General features: G+C 33.2%; 1 protein-coding gene across 1 annotated transcript; it reads left to right on the top strand.

The window, feature by feature from the left end:
* Nucleotides 1-11024: 11024 nt before the first annotated feature.
* On the top strand, nucleotides 11025-14181 carry VNE69_10058 (reverse transcriptase domain-containing protein; the record flags this gene model as incomplete). Its single annotated transcript, XM_065474780.1, has 3 exons — nucleotides 11025-11030; nucleotides 13818-14044; nucleotides 14178-14181. 3 exons carry the CDS (start codon nucleotides 11025-11027, stop codon nucleotides 14179-14181), a joined length of 237 nt encoding a protein of 78 aa, XP_065330852.1.
* Nucleotides 14182-15710: the final 1529 nt, after the last annotated feature.

Below are 15710 nucleotides of genomic sequence, written 5' to 3'. Positions count from 1 at the left end.
CCCTTTTTAAATTCATTTATATATAAAAGCTACTATTGAATTTTTTTTTTCTTCAATTTACATCAATTGCCGCGCACTCTATCTGGTCACACCATCTTCATTTTACCTCTACTATATTCTTGGTTCCAGATCCTCCTTCGCCATGTCCCTGCCGGTGTTCAAAGGAGATGCTCTCTAGTTTCTTCTTTATATAATTCTCATTTGGATGTAAGCTTCGGTAATAGTAAATAGGCTGATGGCATTAATATGATTGCTGTGGTATTTCGTCACAAACCCAGAACAATGTCATGACGTATGGCATTATTTGAACTAAGCACTTGTACATTAGGCCCAATTCATTTGCTATGATATTAGACTTTCTAAGTTTTTACTGTTATACTTTCTGTAAATTATCATAGGAGGTTATTTCTATTTCGTTTAGCGTTATTTTTTATTTTTTTTGTCCAGTACAAATATATCAGGCTTATTAAATTGTATCTTTACATCAGTGTTGATCCTGTTGTTTACCCAAATTTCTGCGTCATCAATGGCTATTATTTCTTGCACGCCGTGGTTTCGTATTTTCTTAGATGATTTAAGTCCATACTTTAGGCAAAGTTGGAGGTGAATGCATCTAACCGCTTTATTATGCCTTCTAGTATAACCAAATTATAGCATACGATAACATCTTGTTGCTAGGTGGTCTACTGTCTTTCTTTTTCCTCTACAGTGTGGGCAATTCACTGATTCTCCAAGAACAATATTTCTATCTTGCACAAAGCATAAACCCCCCTCTTCTGTTGCTCTATATTTCCTCTTCTTACCACAAAAAAACTTTCCCTGATAGACAATTAGGATTTATAGACTGTTCATATAACTTTTTATGGGTGTCCGGAGAATTCACCGACATCAATTCACCAAAAATCAATTCACCGACATCAATTCATCGAAAACAAATTCACTGAAAACAAATTCATCGAAAAATTGAAATATATATTTTTTTATGGGGATAATCATGATATATATTTAATTTATAATTTTTCTATGTATGGATCATATATATTGTGCAATATAGCATTTGAATATTAATATATATTTATATCACTAAATGAATTAAAAAATGTAAAAAGTATCAAAATGTTTATAAAAATAAAAAAATAATATAAAATATTAAAATCTATTAATTTAATATTAAAATGACAGATTATGGGCAATGGCACGAATATATTCTTTTGAAGGAGTTAACAAGCATAAGGGGTTTATTAATTAAATATTATAAAGACACCAACATATTCTATAATATTTTCTCGATTAAAATTGGACACTACATTTAGAAGCCTCGTTCTACAATCGCGATACTTTTTTTTAGAAGGAGGAGCTATAAAGTCAGACAATAATTGTTCTATTCGAACTTTATTTAAAAAATGTTTTTTTTAAGCAATTTATAAATTCCAAATATTCAGGTGAGTACCACCAGCTTGCGACTCGAACCCACGATGCCAACATTCGACCGAGTTGTTGGTCCTAGGAAGACCATCTATTGTTCAGAGTACATATTCCATATGTGCTATGCAAATTTCGGGGCTCGACGTTGTCTTCGGTTTGGGCGGCCAATCCAAGTATCTTCAAAATAATCTATAGACGGCCAGAGCTTCGAAAGCAAAATTCTGTCACACAATTCTTCAAAAACTTCAACAACAAAATTGGAAGGTACAAATGCGATGGCTGCTAGAATCTTATTTGCAGGGCAAATTCTGGATCTGTATCGTACAGTAGTTTGAATCCATGATTTTGAACGGCTTGAAAAATGCACTGTGGGAAATGAAAAAGCATCCTTTTACACTTTTTTTAGAAACTGTACTGAAATAGCATTCATCATGGCCTTTTCAAAATCTACAGTTATGGATTGCGGATTTAATGATGGTTCAAATCTTTTAAAGTGCAAAGAAATTTAGATAGGTTTGCTCTAATTTATTTGGCAATAAAGCGAAGACCAAGGGAATAGAGGCTCTTTGTTTTAGACCGTAATATGTGCACAATTGATGAAATAATAATGGTACGGGGTTTAAGGTGCCATCTGCGTACCAGTGTTGGCTATCTGCCAAAGCCGTAAATTGTGATTCGTCGACAAAATAAAATTCTGTTTTCATCTGCTCAAGAATTATACAATAGAAAGAGGTCAACTCTTGCCGTTTCCTTAAATTCGTCTGTAAATTCAATTTTTTTGCCGCGAATTTGGGAGTGCGGGCCGGTTTCTGCAATTTGTCGAATATAACGAACGCTACGCTTCATATTGTCAATCAAAGGCAATTTGGAGCTGCAGCTTGGCTGCATAGGAACAAACAATCCGATATAATTGATTGTGGCGCATCTCTAGAGGTTTTTGCCAAGGCTCGAACATTTGCTTATATTTTATCGGCTTCGACTATAGCAGCATCTTCAGAATGATTGTGTTCGCCGCACACTTTAATTGCCCCATTACACATTGTAATCACTCTACATTTGCACTTGTACTTTTGATAATATTCACATTTCCAATATATTTTGGCTATTTCCCAACCCTATTTTTCTTTAAAGAAAAGATGACCTTCTAGAATTAATTTTTTCTTCCCTTTTTCTGAGGGTAAATATTCGATCTGCATTATTAAAATTTGGGGTTCAGAATTAAAATGTTAAAAAATCTAAAAACAATGCATAATTTTTATGGAAACATACATCTTTTTTTCAAACCTGCGCCTTACCAAGTGTGCCTAGATACCTTCATTGCACTTTGGTATCGAACTGGATGAGACTTTTTTACAAAATCTTTAGATAGAACATTACACCGCAATGCAATGTAAAAACATTAATGCTACAAATATACTAGTACATTGTATGGCCTAATTTTGAGGAATTGAAGTCGCGTTGTCCATAATCTATCATTTTCAGATTAATTTTTATCAACATTTTTATACTTTTTACATTTTTTAATTCATTTAGTGATCGTGGTATAATGGATTATACCACATGTTCTATAATTAACCAATGAAAATTAAAACGCCAATCCTTCACCGGAACGATCAATGATTGGCAGTTATTATTGATTAGTTATATCACATTTGCTTCTATGGTTACTCTAACTATAAATAAAGAAAATCCATTATCGACATGTTACATCACTCGAACACTAACAAACACTCTTCCTTCTATAATCAGATAAGCCAAACTCTTTCTGTAACAATAAACAATCTTTTCCTTTAAACCATCTAAGCTCCGGTTTTCACGGCACTCCAAACCGTAGCATCATTGAATGCCTCCTTGCCACAGGCAAGCTCCCCGGTAAACACGCCAGTGATATAAATATTATAATATTTAAATGCTATATTGCACAATATATATGATCCATACATAAAAAATTTTAAATTAAACATATATATATATATATCATCGATATCCCATAAAATATATGTTTCAATTTTTTTGGTGAATTGGTTTATGGTGAATTGATAGTCGGTGAATTATCCTAGAACCCTTTTTATGGTATATTTTGTTTTCAATATCGTTATTCAGTCTGCTTTTTTGCTTGTCATTAAACATTTTCGCATCGCTTACTTGGTCTTTCAATTCGTACTTTTCTTTAAAAAAGGCAAAAAAGAAAGCTAAATGTGACTTTTTTCAGTTTCTACCTTTAATATGGTCGCTCTTCTTTTGTTATTCTTTCTGTTCTAATAAGAGATTTAAAAGTGCCGATTAACTTTTAAATTCGCTGCATACTAGCCACCTGTCTAAATCTGGTTTTGCCAAATAAAGCCATTCCTAACAAACAGGTTGTTTGTGTACATTAAGGATTGTTAGCAGTCCCCTATTTCTGTGTCTAGTTTTATAAAATCCTCTGGTTCAAGATTAATAACCCCAATGTAATAGTTTAGCTTACTTATGACAAATTCATTAATCGCTTTAAACATATTCTTTCCGCTCATCGGCATCTGTGCCAATGTCCTTACTCTTTTTGAAATTTCTTCTTTTAGTTTTCTAAATGTCCAGGGCTTTATTCTATTTTGATCGGTCTCTTTATTCCTAGATACTTATATCTCTTTGCAATATCAATTGTATCGGCCAAATTTTTACATGATTTACTGTTAGCAGCAGACTAAGTTATATTTATTTCCAGACCTATTTTACAAATGAACTAATCAACGTCTAGTGATATATTCTTTGCGGTTTCGGTTTCTTTTGTAATAATTTCGATTCAATCAATCGACATAGGTGATTGGTTTATTATTCTTCGCCTTCCAGCGACCCCCGACTTTTGGATGTCTCATATTTAGGTATCTTTTGAGCGAATCTAGGCATAATACGAAGTATAGGGGTAAAAGACTATCTCCTTACAGAATTTCCCTTGGATATTTTCTTGTCTAGGATTTTTTTTTCCTTATCCACGATTGACAGACCATTTCGATGTTACGTTTCTTAGGGTCTTGTAAATCCACTCGGGGAAATTGAGACATTTTGAACAATTCACAAGATTCATGGTGGATAGAGTCAAAAGCTTTTTTTCACATCGATCCATGTAGTCCTTAATGCATTACTATTTTCTTTATTGATGCAGAGGTTAAGCATAACTTGTTCTTTAGCACTTGGGCTCCTCTCACAGTTCCAAGAAGGTCTTTTGAATCTATCTCTAATTGCATTACTTATGTTTTGCATTTGGCGGTGAGCTTGAAAAATTTGACATGCACGTTATTGTTCTAAATTCGCCACCTTTCTTGGGAATTCCCTTGGGTATCAAATATGTTAGCCCACGGTAAAACTATTCTTCTTCTTCAATCTCTTCTAGGCTGAAATTCTTAATATTTTCGTATAGGCATCTATGCATTCAGTCAATCTTTTTTTGAAGAAATTGAACATTCCATTTAACCTCTGCCTTCTAATTTGGAAGTCTTTTAATAATGCTCTCAAATTCTTTAAATGATGGATATGTTATTGATTGGTCTTGTAACGGAAGAAATTCTTTTAGATACTTGCCCTATTGTTCTGTTTTTTTTTCGCTGCTTGCATTCCACATCGTTGACCAAAATTCTTTAATCTCTTCTTCCGCCACATTGTGTTGAGTCTCTACTTCTTCTTGGCCAAGGCTTCTATAAAACCTGCTCCTATTCAATTCAAAACTGTGATTTTTTCTTCTGTATTCACATATCCTGTAAAACATTTTCTCTTTTACAGTATATTGTCTTCTTTTTATATAGTATTGCGATTACTTTGACCTTATCTATTTTACTTTTAAACGAAAGCTTATTTGTGCTGAAAAATGATTTTAAAGCTTTCTAATCCCCGAGATTCTCTTCTTTGTTAGTAAAATTAACTTTCTCTTATTAAAATTTAATCCATTTACTGATTTTATCAATTTTTCAAAACTTTCTTCTTTTCTTCATAACAATAACTTTATAAGTAAGCTGAGCTGCTTGAAATAGCTTAGCTATGAGGGACAAGAGTTACAGGATTATGACTCTGTAGATAGTTTCCTATTTGTTTATTAATACATGTAATAACTTCTGTATCGAGAAAAACAAGTGGTATCTTATAGGTTCTTTCTGATTCCTAAGAGGCTGTATATTTACTACTTCAAAAAAAGTTGAGTAGAGTTTTTTTATTCATGTTATCTTGTTTCGCCTCTATAAAAGAGATGTGATTACAAATCGAATCTAGTGCTTTACGCTTTTACACTGATCTTCCTTAAACTTTGCTTGTGAACACTATTTCCATTTACATTGGTTACTTTGTTACTAGGATTTCTTCTTTAAATCCGTGATACTTATATCTACGTTATTATTTCCTAAATATATTCCATGTACAGCTTTCCAACTATATCTTGGCATTTGTCCAAATCTTCTTAGCACACCTTCCAGCATCTTTATTGGCCACTCAAAAATGGGGCAGCTTAATTTAGTTGCCAAAAGCCATGACCACAGCAATGGGCGGCTTTCTGGGGCGTTTACTTCTTGGGTACATTGTATTGTGGTTGATTTTTCTTCAGCCTCATCTGGTTTTGTTTTGTTTAAGTTTAGTACTTTTTACAGAATGTTTTGTTTACTTTTCATTCAAAATACCTTAACTATAACAATTTTTATCATATAAATCACGACATCGATCATATAATTTACATGTAATAAGTTAAGTTACCATTTAGGTATTTTAATTCACGAGCGTTAAAATGCCCTTCTGTCTTTATATATAGCACTTCTTATTCAAAAGTTTAAATTCGAATTAGTTTGTTACACCTCTAGCTACTTGTTCTAAACATATTTAATCTTATATAAAAATATAAAGGCTTTAAATTTTTTTGGGTACAATATATTTTGTTGTATGTAAAGTAAAAATCATAATTCTCGTTTTTAGTGTATTTTGCTCGAGATTAGATAATTTTTAAGCGTTTTTAAATTTCAATGATATAATTTAAAGTCAAAAGTCAGAATCATGAAAACAATTTTTTTAAATAATATTTGTTGCTTTTTATCAAGACGAAGAAGACTCTGGAGTTTATCTCTTTGGAACGACGACGAGGATACGATCAGGGGGATGCAGGAGAGGAAGAAGTGGCTAGAGATGTAAGCGCACTAGCGAATATGGCAACTATTAAAGAAGTGGTTTCGGCAAAAGGGAATGAAGCTTTAAGTTTGAAGTCATAAAAAACAAAATAATTCTACGGAAACCAAAGTCTGTGAAGACCTGAATTCCATGAGCGATACTGGGGAAAGCTGTGCTATGAATATCTAATCTTAATTTTAAATTAACTCAATAAATCTTTTATTTGCTTTTTATTAAATATTTCTTTCATTACTGTAGGTCTAGAAATTAATGCAGAAAATCGGCTGCAAATATTATTGCTAGTGAAATGTTTATTTGGTTATCTTCCTCCATAAGATGAGGTTAAAATATTATAAGAATATAAAAAAATCCAAGAATTATAAATGCTCGATTAAAGAGTAAGTAACTACGACAATTATAATGTTAAATATAGAGATAATTTGCTAGAGTGGGATGAGGAATATAAATATCTAGGCATTGCGGAAAGCCTCGGCGGTAAGATAATGAAGAACAAAGAAACCCATGGGCGGCCATCTTATAATTTTTTAAAAGTTATGTAAAACAAAGCCAAATGCGAAACATTTGTTCAAAGCAATTATTATACATGAAATGATCCTTTTTATTATTACTTAGGAATAATAGATTCGAACCAAAAGAATACAAAAACAAAGGCGACAACGTTAGAAAATTATCGACTAACAATCACGTCCACCAATTGCCTTCAACAAAAAAGATTATATCTCTTCGGAGCCGAACTTGGAAGAGGTCTTTAATGCATAGAACATAAAAAAGAAAGATATCAATTATAATTTGGCAAAAGAATTTGAAAGCTCAAAAGAATCTGTATTAAGGCGCAAAGTGATTTTTAACTCCAAGAAAACTTGCTATACATATCTACCAACTAAGACAGATATATAAAAAATAAATATAGACTTAAGCAAAATGTCACAGTCAAAATTAAATAAAGTCACAAACCAAAACTCTTTATAGAATTATAAAAACAAAAATAAAACGTTTGAAGTTTTTTAGACCGCGAGACTATCCACTTATTACATAAAACAGGCCGCAAAGGGGCTTAGGAAATCGAAGCCCAAGATAGATAGGTGATTTATGTCCATTACAGGACCAAATGTTATCTTTGAGAAAGAGATAAATGCCCCCACTGTCACGAATTTGCAATGACGATAGATCTTATGCCACACAATGTGATCGTATGTTTAGCATGTTTAGATGAGATAGCTGAATGATGCACTCGATCATACTTTAACAGTTTGTATGGTTTATGAGCCATCCCATGCGGAAAGAATCAAGAATCACATAGTCCAAGAATAAGTATCTAACGAGTATGTCGAGATAGAGTCGACAGTAGAATACATTCAAGTATTAAAATAATGTATAACGGGCCTGATATACTAAATGTGGACAATTTGATTTAAGGAAGTGATTGTTATTGAGGTTTCAATGACAAGCTATAACAACCTTCATTCTGTAGAAACAGAAAATAACCCTCAATTCGACTTGCTTGGAAATCATGTGGCTTCTCTCTACAAACACAAACTGAAAATTATTTCTTACTTAATGGCTTGGGATTAAATAGTAAACAAATTTCCACATCCATGTCAAAGAAATCCAATTAAAATACAGAACAGAAGTAAATATACGAAAAAGAGCTTTTAAAATGATATTGTAAATCCTAACTATGTCAATCAGACAATGGCTTGATACTAATCAGCACGGGATATATGAACTCCTGTTTGTGGACTTCAGAAGGAAATTTATGGATAACAGAAGAGATTGTGAGTCCTTATTGTGCTAAGTAATTAGTAAGTAAGATATTAGACCAAAAAATATTATATTATTTCGAGGTATTATAACTACCTTAAATTTTTTTATTTTATTTTATTTTATCTGTTGATATATTTTTAAATATTTTAAATGTAACCCCTAATTTTAGAATGAATAACAATAAACATATTAACATGGTGGAGAATGAGGGAGAACCCATGAATAAAGAGATTAATAGAGATAATATAGTAAATGAGATACGAAGACTTGAGTTGATGTCCTTCTTTAAGAATATGGAGGACGAGAGAAAGATTGAATTGATTGTGAGTAGAGCCAGTTACGATTTACTCGATTGGCACTACGAGACTATTTTAGGTTGTACAAAAATGAACTTTGTGAAATACTTGAAGGTTTCAGAAACATTCGGACGTAAAAAAGTGTCTTTAGCAAAACTTTACCGAATGAAGCAAGACAAATACGAAAGCATTAAACAGTACATCGAGAATGTAAAGTCGTCCTCACGGATGTTTAAACTTAAAGAGGAAGAAATAATTGAGATTATTACAGGTGGGATAAGAGATGAACTTGGAAGAGTAAAAAATTTTTTGGAAATTAGTGGATCTTTGGATGAAAAAATTATTGATAAGTTGACAATCATAGAAGAAGAATGTTTAGAAGAAAATAAGAGAAAACAAGAAATGCAAGATTTACTGAAGAAACTTGAAAGTTTAAAAATCGAAACTACTAAACAAACCATTAAATGTTACAACTGTCAAAAATTAGGACATATTGCAAGAAACTGTCGTATGGGAACCAATTATAATCAACAGGGAAGTAAGAAAGTGAATGAAATAAGCACCGAATTATCAGACATTATTAAAAATAAAGAAAATTCAGTTTATTTTTATGGACAAGAGGTTCCTGTTACTTTTGACACTGGATCAACGTACAACTTTATCAGTAACGCGGTAGCTGAAAAGTTTAATCTACCATTTCAATGGAATTCTAAAGAAATGGTATTTAAGACCTACCTTGAAAAGCCTATCATAGTAAACAAACATACATTTATTGAATTGACGTATAAATCCCAAGTTTATCGTTTAAAATTTTTTATTTTACTCAAAGTGAGAATTGAAAAAATATTGATCGGGAAAAATGGGATGAGGGAGACGATGGAAACAGAAGATGAAGGATATGTGTGTGAAATCAAGACGGAAGCGGGCAAAAAAGTAGTAGAGCTTATATACATTGTCAAAGAACATGGAAGAAGGCGTTGGAATGGCGATTCAGAAGCTTTTAAGCAAGGGATACATTCAGGAGTCTAAGTCTACATGGCTTAATAATCTTCGGCCGGTAATAAAACCAGATGGTTCTATTCAAGTGACTACAAATTTAGTTGCGTTAAATAAAATAGTTGAACTTGGAGGGTATTCCATCCCCAGAATAGACGAGATTTTATGTAATTTGCGTGGAAGAAAATTTTTCTCAAAGTTGGATCTGGAATATGGGGGTTTTCAAATTAAGTTGATTGAAAGAGATAGATTCAAGACAGTATTTAGATTCAAACATAGACTGTATGAATGGAAGGTGTGACCAAAGAGATTCAAAAATTCACCTGTAATATTCCAGAGGTTCATGGATTTTGCACTTAAAGAAGAAATAGGAAAGAGCTGTTTCTGTTATGTGATGATATTTTAATTTTTGGCAGAGATGAAAAAGAACATGATGAGACATACAAAAGAATTAAAGAAGCTTTGGATAGAAACAAGCTTAAAATAAATGAAGACAAATCTAGTTTTAGACAGCGTGAAATCGACTTTTTAGAACACCATATAGAAGAAAATAAGGTACTCCTGTTAGTTAATAAATTACAAGGAATAGAAGATCTAAAATCACCAAGGGATAAGCAACAGTTACAGGAATTTTTGAAACTAATAACTATTATATAAAATTTATTAAAGACTGCTCCGGTATATGTAGTCCACTGTATGAATTATTAAAAGACAAGAAACAGTTCATTTAAACAGAGGAAGAAGAGAAAATTTCTAAGGAGATCAAAGAGATTCTCAAACGAACATAGAATTATTTCAACCTATTTATACTTGAGATTTTATTTTGACAGCTGACGCTTCTAAGTATGGAATCGGCAGTGCTTAATCAGATCATTGATGGAGAGGAGATACCTATTGCATTTGCTTCTAGAAAACAAAAAGATCATGAAATTAATTACGGTATTAGTGAGAAAGAGTGTTTAGCCATGTTATAGGGCATGGAAAATTAGAATTACTTTTTATATGGTGCAAAATTCGAGGTAATTACAGATCATAAAGCATTAGAAGTGCTTATTAAAGGTGAAATAAATTCCCCAATAATTCAAAGATGGTTAGATAGAATGTCTAGATATTGCTTTAAGGCGACGTACAGACAAGGCAAAGACATACCTCACGTAGATTGTCTAAGCAGAAATTTTGATTTCGTTGAAGATGAGGAAATAATGTAGGATAATAAACAACAGGAAGAAGACAAAGAAAACAGAAAGGATATAGAAATCGAGAAGTATGAGGTTGAAGAAAAAGAAATTGTGCGAGCTATTCATTTAGAACTATTACATAGAGGGAAACATTCATTAGAGTATGAAATTACAAAAAGAGGACTCAAAATTAATAAGGTAGAAAAACTAGTTAAGGAAGTAGTAAATGAATGTGAGATATGTTGTTAATATAATTCAAAAAAGAGAAAAAAGTTTATTTTTGTTACGGCGTTTGAAAGAGGAGAAAAGGTTGCGGTGGATATAATAGGCCCAATAGGGAAGCAATATATTATATCGGCTATTGATTATTTTACTATAAAAGGTTTTGCAAAAGTTCTTAGTTCAAAAAACGATGAAAAGGTAGTAAGATTTATAGAAGAAGTAACGAAAAGGTTAAGATAAAAACACTTATATTAGATCAGTCGAAAGAAAATTTAAGTTCAAAGGTCGTCAATTTTTGTAAGCATCATAATATTGAGTTACATTATACGTCTCTCTACCATCACCAATCTAATGGTAGAGTAGAGAGATTTAATAGGACACTACAAGATCTAACTTTTAAGAATAAGGAAGACAGTTTTTTAAAAACGAAGTTAAAAAGAGCTATAGAGATTTACAACAACACATTTCATAAAGAAATCTTAATGACTCTACAAGATGCAACCTTATTAAATGTACAAGACAAACTAAGACAGATTCAAAGGGAAAATATCATAACATACAATAAAAAGAATGGAAAAGGTATGCAAGAACATTGTTTAGACCAGGGGAGGTTGTGCTAATCAGACAAGAAGGAAATATAGGAAAAGGTAAGCCCCAAGTTTAATGTTCGGGGATGTGTTTATAAAGCTTTAAAAAATAATGCGTTTATAATCAAGATAGGAAAAAAGAAAATAAAAAGACACGCTTCTCGGGTAAAGCTTTTAGTTGATGAGCCAATTTTGTAGAGGGAGATGTTGATAATTTTTAAATATTTTATATGTAACCCCTAATTTTTATGGATAATAACAATAAACATATTAACATTATCGATTACATTTTTTGGAAATAGGCCATTTTGACCAATCTATTTTCAATTTAATTATTTATTCGTTTTCGGCTATCAACCCCAAAGACATCTCGAAACAGAGGAACGATGTATAATTCCTTGGAACCCACAATCAAAGAAGAGCTACAAAGCCAGGGATTATATCCCTGACAGAAGCCCCCAAGAGCCTAAAATAATAAACAACCCTGTAATTTACTACAGCTTTTTTTATCCAGGGGTAGCTCCTCCGGAGCACCTCAATTTCATTAACTGAAAATTAGTCTACAAAAATTCCCGTGTTATTTTCCAGTGTTTTAGGGCTTAAAAAATTATGAAGTATTGAAAAAGTAAAATATCAAACCCAATAAGAAAAGAAAGGATTGAAGAAGTGAGGTAGGGCGACGATACGATTATAGTATATACAGCGATTTGTCAAATCGTCATCGGAAAGATAGTACAATTAAAAACTGTACATGATTGTAGGGTCAATAAACGAGCGAGCATTAGAAGTGAGAGTCGAAATATTTCAAATTCGACTATGCCTTAGATCAAAGGTCGGCAACGAAGCGCCCGTTTTCATTTTTCATATTGAGAAGAAATTTAAAAATTTATAATTTTAATTTTTTGAAAAAAATTTGATCAATTACATTTTTAATGCTAAATATTGGGAGTACATTATAAGGAGTTAGGCTACTTTTCGTTAAGCAAAAAGACCTTTCAACAAAAATTTTCTTACATATGATGATTAGGTTAAATTGCGATGTTACCCCCCCCCCACCCCCAAAAAAATAAAAAAAAGGGGAAAAAATAAAAAAAGGGGAAACAAAATTTATTCAATTAATTCAAAATCAAATTCGGGCGCTAAATCGTAATTTAAAAATGATATTGTTACCGGATATATCAGATCCGCTTGTTATAAGGCTGAAGTGCCTTCCCTAACATTATTGTTTGTTTGTTTGTTTACTGTCATCGCTTGTCATGTAAACAAACAAACAAAGAAAAGTATTTAAGGGAGACCCATAAAAAACACATGCCAAATAAACAAGTTACTTCTAAAAGCAAGTCTTCTCCCACCACCAGCTCCTTCGCTGGTAACATTGGCGACAACGGGATCAAAACCAACACACTAGAAGCGATGATGGAAAAACTGGGAGTTACAACTAGCAGAATGTTGTATTTTCAAGGAGAAATTGGGAAGGATGCCTTGATATGGCTAACCCAATTCAGTTACATTGAAGGAGAGTGGAAGGATCAGAAGCTGATGAAGTACACGAAGAAGTACTTAAGAGATTCGGCTCTACTATGGTACGAGGCTATGATTGAAGATGAGGTAGAAACCTACACAGACTTTAAACAGAGATTTCTTAACAAGTATGGGAATGAAGAGCTCAGAGAAGGGAGCATCTCTGTAAAAACGTTCTATAAGAAACTGTATACTGGACCGAAGTCGCAGAACTTAGAAGACTTTGTTTACGAATTGATCAAGCTAAACAAAAAGGCTAAAATTGACGTTACTGAGATAATTGGAGAATTATCTAGGTACTTCCCACTATCATTAAAAGAAAGAGTGGAGGAAACCACATCGTGGAATGATCTATTAAAGATTCACAGCAACAACATAAAACTAATCGAGACAGTAAGAACAAGAAACGAAAACTCAAAGCAAAAGGAGAGGAGTTCCGAGTCTGATATGAAAAAGAAAACTAATAACACTAAGAGAAAGTTAGAATGTTACAAGTGTGGTGGAGAGCACCTATTTAGAGACTGCAAACACGAAGGAAAGAAAGTGTTGTCTATGAATGCAGTTCCGTCGTCCGAGGATAATAACTTTAATATAGTAGTAGGTTATTCCGAGGAGAGAGAGTGAAGATACTGTTTGATTCGGGAGCATCAAATTCATTCATTAATCATGATCTTGTCAGAAGAGAAAAGCTCATACCCGTTCAAGGAGTGAACCTAAGAGCTGCCTTTGCTAGCACTGAGATCAGAAACTCAGTGGAGACTAAAATAAAAATTAATGATGATGACTACAGAACAGCGTTATTTGTAGTGGAAGACCTTGAAGGTGATATAATATTAGGAATAGACTTTATGAGGAAACATAATGTTCAAATAGACTATGGAAGTCAGTCAGTTAAAATCGATAATAAAACGATTACGTGCTATAAACTTTTTAATTTAGAAAAGACACCGTCAAAGTTATCAAAACCTGATCTATCTTCGAATTATAATGTTCATAAATTGATTAATGACTACAAAAGGAAGCTGGAAACCGCAAAAGGAAAGAAAAAGTTAGTGGAACATAAAATCGAACTGAGTGAACGGAAGGTAATATGCAAGCGAAACTACCCACTGAGCCTCGACAAAAGAAAGTTTATCCAAGAGGAGGTGGAGAGGTTACTAAAGTCGAACGTGATAGAAGAAAGCACAAGCGTTTGGAATGCCCCAACGGTTGTCGCTCCGAAAAGAAATGGTGAATATAGGCTATGTATAGACTTTAGAGAGCTTAATGATAATACAGTGAAAGAGGTATGTCAGCCACCGCTGATTGAAGAATGCTTAACATATCTAAGCGGTGCAAGAATATTCTCTCAACTAGACCTAGAGAAGGGATACTACCAGATACCAATGGAAGAGACATCTAAGAAGTACACATCGTTTATGACACCGTCAGGCAAATTCCAATTTAAGAGAATGCCGTTTGGTCTCACTAATGCTCCAGCTACCTTTCAGAGCCTAATGTACAAGATATTCAGGAAACAGCTAAATAGGACCACAGTCGTTTATTTAGACGACATATTTGTATACTCAAAGACTTTAGAGGAGCATTATGGGCACTTAAAAGAAGTATTGGAAATTCTAGCAGAGAACGGGCTTAAGGTAAACTTTGATAAAAGCAACTTTATGACAAAGGATATCAATATTTTGGGATACAGTGTAAAATCCGGATAGCTCACTTCAGATAAATCTCGTATGGGACCTTTAGAAAAAGAATTTGAAATTAAAATGCAAAACAATAACACTCTATAATCGGACTTCTGGGATTCTATCGGATGTTTATAAACAACTTTAGTAAAAAGGCGCTAGAAATACATCGAACAATCAACGAAAAGCTTCAAATTACAGAGAAAGTGCGGAATGACGTTGAATCATTAAGGAAAGAACTTATTTCACGCCATGGCTGGCACTCCCAGACTTAACGCTGACGTTTATCATTGAAGCAAATGCATCAGAAGAATGTATAGGAGGTGCTTTGAAACAGGTACAAGACGGAGAAGAAGTAACGATTCGTTGTGCTAGCCGAAAGCTTAATAAGCATGAAAAGAACTACACGACGCTGGAGAAAGAAGCCCTAGCTATAATATTCTGCGTAGAAACCTTTAAAATGTATCTGCACGACGAGGTCCTGATAAGAAGCGACCAAAAACCTCTACAGTGGCTGTATAAAGTTAAGAACCCCCAGGGACGAATTGCACGATGGCTTATGTTCTTAAGCGATTTAAGATTCAAAATAGAATATAAGGAGGGGAAATCTCATACCCTTCCAGACTGCTTGTCAAGGGTTTACGCGTCGAGTATGGATATCGTAAGTTCCGACACGAAATTAACAAAAGACGATATGATTAGAGAAAATCATCATTACATAGGACATGGAGGTACGGAGGCCACAATCTCTTCTTAAAATCGCAGAACCTGGCTAATGATATTAGCCCCAAAGATATCAGGAGAGAAAAAACGGTTGTCAGGCGCGTATAGAGCACAAGAAACCTAGGAAAAATTTTGTAACCTTCCCTCAAAACTCGAGTCAGCCTTTAAAATGATTGG

This window comes from Vairimorpha necatrix, chromosome 10 (assembly GCF_036630325.1).
Source record: "Vairimorpha necatrix chromosome 10, complete sequence".
In the NCBI taxonomy this organism is placed as follows: domain Eukaryota; kingdom Fungi; phylum Microsporidia; family Nosematidae; genus Vairimorpha; species Vairimorpha necatrix.
This window is presented reverse-complemented; position numbering and strand designations above follow the sequence as displayed.